The sequence below is a fragment of the Macrobrachium nipponense genome, chromosome 38 (assembly GCF_015104395.2).
Source record: "Macrobrachium nipponense isolate FS-2020 chromosome 38, ASM1510439v2, whole genome shotgun sequence".
Lineage (NCBI taxonomy): Eukaryota > Metazoa > Arthropoda > Malacostraca > Decapoda > Palaemonidae > Macrobrachium > Macrobrachium nipponense.
Window position 1 is genome coordinate 9514145 of NC_061098.1, and position 9395 is coordinate 9523539.

A 9395-nucleotide genomic window follows, 5' to 3' on the forward strand; every position below is an offset into this window, starting at 1 on the left:
CTAGTCATAATCACCGAGAACAACGGGAACAACAGTACTCGCTACCAAATTCTCTAGGATCACTATACAACGGCACACCCTTTCTTTCCCTTTCACCCTTGGCTTTATTAGTTACCAAAGGAACAAAACTTACCAATTTTACCAAAGAATCCTCTTCTATCACTAGACAGGCATAGATACAATGCACCAGATGTATAGTATTGTCAGTTTATTTTCCCTATCATCTGATAACGTGTTTCCTTTCATTAATGTTTGGTAATGTCGTACTACACACATGAATTCATGCAATTATATCATCAACGAACATCTTAAAAAGCTTTAAAAATACGTCTTGTTGTATTTAGGGAGGGAGAGATTTATTAGTTCTGTCATAATGTGAATATTCTTTTCGTATTCGTGTAAGAGTTTCGTTACTTTCGTAGATATTTTCCTAGACGCAAAACGAATCAAAGACTGAGAGAGACGATTGAACAGTGGATCGTGAGTTCGGAATCTGGTTTTCATTTGAATTAACAGAAGAATGAACTCGTATTTCCAAGTGTGAACAGGAATTTTCGATTTTTATAATAGCTTCAACTTGAGAGAGAGAGAGAGAGAGAGAGAGAGAGAGAGAGAGAGAGAGAGAGAGAGAGAGAGAGAGAGTGATTGACGTAACACAAGAACCAAGTAACAGGACTTACCAGCAAGTAAGTGAGCATGACATACCTGTTCGGACAGTCCTTGTGACTTGTGAGTGACTTTGGGAGGAGAAACTGCCAGCAGCGGCCGGCCAGTGAGTCAGTTATTAGTTTAGTTGGTGGCGGTTCGAGGGGGCGACCACGCCGGAGATGCAGCTGCCGTCTCCACGGGACTGTGTTCCTAGACCGCCTTCTACGATAACGGTTAGTAGACTAGTGTAGCTAATGTTTCGTTCTTTTTTCTCGGGTTTGTGTTCAAGTATTGATTCGAAGGCTTCGTCTAAACTTTAAAGCTAAATGAAAAGTTACTTTTCTCTTAAGTTTTCAAGGATGACACGTTACCTAAACTATTTTTTAGAGAGAATTTCTCATTTTGAACTTTAAATCTGAATGAAATGCTACTTTTCGCAAAGTCTTCAAGAATAATTCGTTACTTAAATATATTTTTAAAGGGAATTTCTAATTTTTAACTTTAAATCTGAATTAAAAATTACCTTTCACTAAGTTTTCATGGATATTTCGTCACTTAAACTATTTTTTAAAGGGAGTTTCTAATTTTGAACATTAGGTCTGAATGAAAAGTTACTTTTCACTAAGTTTTCGTGGACAAATCGTTACTTAAACTAATTATTTTTAAAGGGAATTTTTCATTTTGAACCTTAAATCTGAATGAAAAGTTACTTTTCGCCAAGTTTTTATGGATAACTCTTTACTTAAGCTATTTTTTAAAGGGAATTTTTCATTTTGAACTTAACTCTGAATGAAAAGTTACTTTTCACTAAGTTTTCTAAGATGACTCGTTACTTAAACTAATTATTTTAAAGGGAATTTCTCTTTTTGTCTTAATTTTAAACCGAGCCCGTCTACGGGTTTCTAGTCAACTCCACTTAAGTGAAGTTTAAATTCTCTTAACTGTATTTAAAGACCCTTTTTTGCATATCTATTTGTTAAATGACTCGTAACCACAGTTTAAAGTTTAATTATAAGTATATCTAACGAAAAAATGTAGTAATTCTCTATATTAGTAATCAGAGATGGATTTCAACAGTGACAATAATGATTGTATTTATATAGGTTGCTTAGTCTATTTTTGGGAATAACTATTTTCTCTAAGAGCAAATAGTTATTCCCAAAAATATACAAAGCAACCTATATAAATATGAATATAAAGTAATAAATATTCAAAAAATCAATTTACATTGTAGAATATTCATCTTGTCTTTCATAAAGAAGAGACGAATAAACAAATGAGAGAAAATAAGTAAGTCTAGGAAACCCGATCGTTCGGTAGGTTTGGCAGGCAAAGGCAAGCAATTCTTTGGTAAAGTGATACTCGACCAAGGGGGAAAAATGGAGGGGTTTGAGGTGGGGGGGTTTTCCCGGTCTATGTTGGGGAGGGGGGAGTTTCGCGGTCTATGTTGTTGGGGTGGGGGAGTTTTCCTGATAGTTTTTTTGTGTTGGAGAGGGGGAGTTTTCCTGATAGTTTTGTGTTGGTGAGGGGGGAGTTTTTACTGGATCATTGTGTTGGGAGGGGGAGTTTTCCTGATAGTTTTTGTGTTGGAGAGGGGGAGTTTTTACTGGATCGTTGTTTCGGGGAGAGATAAGTTTTACTGGATCATTATGTGGGGAGGGAGAGTTTTCCGGATCGTTTTGTTGTTATGAGGAAGTGTATTTCCAGATCGTTGGGATGAGTGGGGGGGGGGAGATTAAGGATAATTGGGGTGGGGGTGGGGGAATTTTCCGGATCGCTGGTTTGTGAGGGGGGGGGGGGGAGTACGTTACCCGGATCGCTGTGTTAGGGGAGAGGAATTTCCTGAATCGTTGGGTTTTTTGGGGGGTGACCTCTCTTTCTTGTTGATCACTGAATACATACACACACACATTTATATATATATTATATATATATATATTATATATATATATCATATAGATATTCTATATATATAAATATTACTCTATATCATATATATATATGTAAGCAGAAATCCAAGCGCTTTCATCTTTACTAAGACATTGTCAAGGAACGAATGAAATACAGTTGGAGAGGAAGTTATCAGGTAAACAACAAGATCAAGAATACCAGATGGTTAATTGTCAAAAGGGTAAAAATTAAAGAGATAATCCAGGTTTATCGGATATCACACGGTCACAAACCTAAACATAGATTTAACCCTAACAGAAACTACAAAGCATCCGTATAGTCGGAAACATGTAAAAACTTAATATATTAATTTTGTTGCTTATATTTATCCACAACTTTTTTCATTATGAAGGCATCAAGTTTAAATAAACCAAGACTTAAATTTAGAACATTTCCATTATTTGACTTGATGAAACTGTGTCATTACATGGGATTAAGGCTCTTGCTTGACTCCAGTAAATAGGATGATCTAAATCTCTCATATGTACGAATAATGCATTCGAGATTTGCCCAGTTCTCACATAATATTGGTGCCGTTTGAGACGTTGTGAAAGAGATTTACCGGTTTGTCCTTAATAGACTTTATCACACTTTTTGCAAAGAATTTCATATATGCAGCCTGGAAGATCTTTAGGAGAATTTTTTTATTATTAAACTCTTGACATTAATATTACTGAAAACAACATTTATGCTTACTAAATTCAAGTCTGTCATTAGTTAAATAAAAAGTTTTTCTAGCTCTTCTTCCATGCCACATCTACAAAAGTCCTTGGGTATTTAAGTTTCAATGCGATGTCATAAATAGTTTTAATCTAAGCGTCAATAAACTGCGGGCTACAGACACGTAAAGCCCTTAGGAACATCCCAGAAAAAAACAGAGAATTTAACATTTTGATGGCGATTTGAATTTTCTTGATGTAACTGTCCATAGAAATGATAGAAATTTCACCTTTTCAGTATTTCGGAAATCAACTAACATTGCCTCTTTTGTTCATTACTACTCCAATCACCATCAAAATGTTAAATTATCTGTTTTTTCTGGGATGTTCCTAAGGGCTTTACGTGTCTGTAGCCCGAAGTTTATTGACGCTGAGATTAAAAATATTTATGATATTGCATTGAAACTTACCCGATAACTTTCTCTCCAATTGTATTTCATTCGTTCCTTGACAATGTCTTAGTAAAGACGAAAGCGCTTGGATTTCTGACTATCATTTTCCTGTGGTATTCGCTTATTTAATGAAGTCACGTGCATCTGCTGTGATTTTTTAAGTATATATATATATATATATATATATATATATATATATATATATATATATATATATATATATATATATATATATACATGAATTTTTCTGCCCACAAAACATTTAGCCATAATTAACTCAATAATATGAAATTCTTGTCAATTTAATACTGACACCCAACGGAAATTATATATAAGTGCTCTTAAGCCCTTTAGGGTAAGATGAAACTAAAATAACATAAGAGAGAGAGAGAGAGAGAGAGAGAGAGAGAGAGAGCACGAAATTCGCTTGAAAATAACTAAAACATTTCAAGATGTTCAGAGCTCACGAGAAACGGACCAAGCCACCCACCATTGGTGTGTGTGTGATTCCGCATAAGTTGAAGCATTTATGTTATTTTAGATCATATAAATTGCAAATTCGCATTTTTACGGGTTTCAGTAATTAGAAAAAAAGAATTCCATATAGACGTGAAACTTGCTAGAGATGTGTAAGGATAACGTAGGTCCCAATGAAGCCACAAGTCTACATACATCTGTATAAATACATAAAACACACATGTATGTATATACTGTATAAATTAATATGGTTTATGTTCATAAGTATTAGTACATTTATGTATCTGTTATTATGCATAATTACGCATTAGTATCAGTAACGTGGAGATGAGTATAGGCCTATGCCTATTCTCATAAAGCGTCTATTGAAAAACATCGTCGCGTTTGATACGGAAGTAATAACATCCTAATTTGTGATAACAAAGTGTTTTTAAATAAAAAATTGGACTCTAGGACAGATAAACGTGTTTTTATATAAAATAAGTGGTACGCTTCGCACTTACGGTTGAGCAAACCAACTAACTGATCCTCGACATTAATTTGTCATCACGACTTGGACGTGAAGAACGCAAAGCGCTATGTCACCAGCATCTAATTATTCAACGGGGACTTTCAGGAAGCTTCCTTGGTTCCTTCGAGGTCCTGTTTTAAGGATTTCTCAGCATATTTGCTTATGGTTAAGTAATGCCAATGACTGTGATATATTTGAAAGCATTAGGCTGATTAAGCTGAAAAGAATTGTACTCATACACTTATAAAGTAGACTCACCAGCAGTGTGTCAAATCTCATACAGACAGTTACCATTCTCTTCTATCTTCCACGCCCTTATTCGTTTTACTTCCGTCATTAAGTTTATATAGCTTTTAGCAGTTTATTTTGTTTATTATGAATCCTCAACACCCAGCAAATTGCCTCTCTATGAATTGATTTCTATAAATTGCGTTTCTATACAGCTGTTCATTAGTTTTCTCTAGACCCATGTTTGCCACATTAGTCCAAAGCCGCTCTGATCTTCCCATTTCAAACCTCCTATTATTATTATTATTATTATTATTATTATTATTATTATTATTATTATTTCCAGAGGGAAGATGATCTTAACGACGTTTGTGGTCCTCCTGATAGCCAGATGGTACTATAGGTCCCGTTCAGGGAGGTGCAATTCGAAAGAGCGACTGGCCGGGAAGACTGTCATAGTGACTGGTGCTTCTTCAGGTAAGAACGTGAAGAAGAAGAAGAGTTAAGTCTGTCTTTTGAAACGAGGTCTTGAAATAAGCAGAGTGGAGGAGGACACCACATTTATTCATGTGTAAATTGCTACAAAAATCAGATCAGGATATAAATCTAGGGACACTGATATCCCCTAACAGAAAACTGGGAGAATATATAAGGAGAGCCCTCAAAATTAAGAATGTTCTTAACCTGGAAAGCGATGGATGTCAAAGCTAAGTAGCACGGCTCTGCCTCAGTTATAAAGGAAAAGAAATGAAAGGGAGCTGGGGTAAAAGTAAAGTAGAATTATTGGATTGTATCTAATTTAGAAATATCGAAGAAAATACAGGAAGGAAGGCTTCGATGGTATGGACACCTGTTACGAAGGGAGGAACGTCATGTTGGAAGACATACGATGGAAATGGAAGTGCGGTAGAAGGAAGAAGGGAAGACCAAGAAAGAGATGGCGTGATTGTGTAAGGGAAGATATGGAATTGAAAGGTATAAATGAGAACGAGGCACAAGACAGAAATCGATGGAGACGACTCATTCGTAATGGCGACCCCATATAAAAATGGGTTTAAGCTAGGAAGAAGAAGAAGATCTAATTTAGAAACATTTGTAATTTTTCGGGGTTAATTTGGTTGCAAAAAAGGGATAAGAGACATGAATTAAAATAAACATTTTGAAATAACATAAAGTTAAACTAAATAAGGAGTAATGTAAACAATTAAGGGAATAAAGCTTTGCACCACATAAACAGTGTAGTGTGCACGCAACTGTGTTTGTGGAGTGAGCGCATAGGAACCAGGAACCAGGAGAAAAGAAGTAAAGAATGAATATAAAAGTTTATCATTAAGTGGGAAAGAAAAACAGAGCAGGACTATCACCTTGAAGTCTGTTGTTCACAGTTTCGCGTTTCCCTTGATCTACGGGTAGAAGCAGCCCTATAATCTCTATATATAACCCAAAATCCTTAACTCCTTCAGGAATTGGGAAGGAAGCAGCCAGGGAATTCGCCAGCCGAGGCGCCCGAGTCATCCTAGCATGTAGGAACCTCATCAAGGCCAGGAAAGTTGCCGGTAAGGTAGCCGCCCTCAGGTGCCAGCCATATTTGTGGCCGGTGCTTGCAAGGGGAGAGCTTGATGGCTGGTGAAATCTGATTGGAATATATTTAAAAGCATAAAGTTCAGATTAATTCATAAGAGAACAATGAAATGAGTCGAATTAGTGCTTATTTACGTTTGTTTTTTCAGCTGAAATCATCGGCCATACGGGTAACAAGGATGTCTTCGTCGAATATCTCGACACGTCGAATCTCGACTCAGTCCGTCTTTTCTGTCGACAGATTCTGCGGAATGAGGAGCATTTACACATCTTGGTAATTGTGCTCACTTGACTCACCTACTGTGTGCCTTTACTTGTGTTGTTCTTTGGTTAAATTCTGTTCCTTTATTTAGTTTTCTTTCAAGTCTTTCTTCAACCTCTTCTTCTTCAGATAAACAATTTCTCATTGAATATTTTAGTAGATAAGTCTAGCAATAGATGGCGCCCGTGTAACCCTCTTCTTCTTCTTCTTCTTCAACCTCTTCTTCTTCTTCAGGTAAACAATGCCGGGATTGTAGGTCCTCAAGCGAAGCAGGTCACGAAAGACGGGCTGGAACTGACGATGGCGACCAATCACTACGGACATTTTCTGCTGACGAATCTGCTCCTGGGTGAGCACCATGAGAGAGAAGGAAGGAGAGAGAGAGAGAAGATGAGAGAGGGAGAAGGAAGGGAGAAGGGAGAGAGAGAGAGAGAGAGAGAGAGAGAGAGAGAGAGAGGTTCCCTGAGAAAGATAGAATATATGATGATGATCCTGACTGAGGTGTTTCACCCAAGATAATCTTAATATTATTAACCCAGTGTAATTATCTCAATCCTTTTTCAGGTTTTTCAACATGATGCTCCAATATATTATTTCGTCTTTATTATTTATCCGAACCAGATCGCATGATCGCCAGCGGCCCAGGACGAATTATTAACGTGTCCTCTGGGATCCACGTCATCGCGCGCAAGATAAACCTCCGCGATCTGAACTTCCTGGCGTCGAACTACAGCCCCACGTCGGCCTACGCCCAGAGTAAGCTCTGCAATATCCTGTTCACGAAGGAACTTGCTGAGAAACTCGAAGGAACGGGTGAGTAACTCTCTCTCTCTCTCTCTCTCTCTCTCTCTCTCTCTCTCTCTCTCTCCAGTACTTAAATGCATACCATACCCACAGCATTTTATTTAACGTTTCTCTGCATTTCCGTGTAGCGCTTTCAAAACTGTCAATGAGAAACAAGTCACAAAGCTTTCAGAAATCTGTTGCCCTTACAAAAAAAAAAAAAAAAAAAAAAAAAACTGACAGGCATACTGGGTTATTTAGCAAGACACTCCCTTACTTAATAAGTCATTAAGTAACAAAAGTCTTTTTGCCTCTCCATAGAAGTGACAGCCAACAGCCTCCACCCTGGCGCCGTTGGAACCGACTTTTTCAGAAAAGGCGAGTTCCAGCAGACTTGGTATGCTCGGGTCGTCAACGGAGTTCTCAGCTTCGTGGTGCATTTTGCTGGAAAGGTAAAGAAAAATCGATGCTAAAACATATAAAAGTAGTTTAGAAATTTTTAGAAAGAAAAATATCAAGTTATTCAGTAATTTTGTGTAGTTTCAGACACCCAACTAGACTAATATATTGGACTAGTACTAATAGTAGTCCCAACTTAGAACGAATGTTGGGAGCTTGGTGTACAAACGTTCTCTCTTGGGTTACATAGACTATAGTTTGTCCTTAAACTGATAGTGTTTTGCTTATTGGTAAAAAAAACTAGTGTCTAAGCTTTTCTAGAAATATGGTTGCTGTAGTTAAACCTACTTGGAGAACTTTTTCAATTAAATTTATTTCGGTTTGTATAATGATAATAATATACCCTATCTGTAGTACTGTGTATTTTAGTGGAAACTTCATTTTATTATCATTGGCATTAATACTCGCAAACCTTTTCGGTTGTGGAAACAAGCATAATGTTCAAATGTTTGACTGTGTTCTCTCTCTCTGTGCATGACTAGACGAGTGAGCTGGGTGCTCAGACGACTATCTACTTGGCTGTGTCTAAAGATGTTGAAAAGGTTTCTGGGAGATATTTCGAGGACTGTAAGGTAATTGTGTGGCCATTCGTTCCACCATTTCACCCTCTGTGATGAATGAAACGTCATTTGCTTGTAGAAGAAATATATCCTTTCTGAATAGCTTGCTTCGCTTGGGTGGCTGTGATTTCTTTACTCTTGTAACTAAAAGAAGTATTGCTAATATTGCTTGTGTAATTTTGTCGGCATTTACCACTGATTTAATATTTTCTTTTCTTAATTTTAAACTTATTATGCAGCATGGAGAGCTAATATAACGACTAATTGTATAGTTTCTTTTCTTTATATATGTCTATTATAGTAGTAGAAACCCTGTGCATGGGATTCACTAACTACTGAAGCCTACCAAGACTAACTTGCGACCTGTGTGTGTGGATATTCTTGTCTTTTTTTTTTTTTTTTCACAAAAGCTGCTCTACACGGCTGTATAAATCTATCAGATGACATGTCAGTCTGAAAGACGCAAGGTTTATCGTAGGTCTAGTGACAGTACCGTCTTCTCTTTCAGTTGTCATCGAGTTCGTGGCTGGCTCAAGACCGACGGGTAGCCAAGGCGCTGTGGGAAGTCAGCGAAGCCGATGTTCAGCTGCGCCCCCGAGAGGAGCATTACTGAACCAATTCTGTAGCAGTGTTCATTTGCTAGTCTAAAGCGTTCTTTAGTTATTACGTGCTTCAGAGTTTGCTAGCAGCTTCTTCTTACTTAGCTAACGGTTTGTTCCTAGTTGACTAGCTTCGAGGAAGCGTATAAGGGTGGATATCTTGCATGGATATCTTGCAACTTCCGGCTGAAGGGGGACACCTGTAATGTAAGGTCAATGTTAAGCA

General features: G+C 37.2%; 1 protein-coding gene across 2 annotated transcripts; it reads left to right on the forward strand.

Moving 5' to 3' along the window:
* The first annotated feature begins 802 nt into the window (after positions 1-802).
* On the forward strand, positions 803-9389 carry LOC135209611 (retinol dehydrogenase 13-like). 2 transcript variants are annotated; one of them, XM_064242305.1, is made up of 9 exons: positions 803-881; positions 5272-5402; positions 6389-6481; positions 6656-6780; positions 7003-7117; positions 7390-7581; positions 7873-8003; positions 8493-8582; positions 9079-9389. In XM_064242305.1, the coding sequence occupies exons 2-9, from the start codon at positions 5279-5281 to the stop codon at positions 9181-9183; spliced, it is 975 nt and encodes a 324-aa protein (XP_064098375.1). In that variant the 5' UTR covers positions 803-881; positions 5272-5278; the 3' UTR covers positions 9184-9389. The 2 variants fall into 2 exon arrangements, with proteins under 2 accessions (XP_064098375.1, XP_064098376.1); XM_064242306.1 differs by lacking the exon at positions 8493-8582 and having other exon boundaries at positions 804-881.
* The last annotated feature ends 6 nt before the right edge of the window (positions 9390-9395 follow it).

Coding starts and splice junctions, on each gene's coding strand:
- LOC135209611 (XM_064242305.1), top strand. CDS start 5,279: ATGATCTTAACGACGTTTGTGGTCCTCCTGATAGCCAGATGGTACTAT. Junction 6,482..6,655: donor CAAGGCCAGGAAAGTTGCCG/GTAAGGTAGCCG, acceptor TTGTTTTTTCAG/CTGAAATCATCGGCCATACG. Junction 8,583..9,078: donor GATATTTCGAGGACTGTAAG/GTAATTGTGTGG, acceptor CTTCTCTTTCAG/TTGTCATCGAGTTCGTGGCT.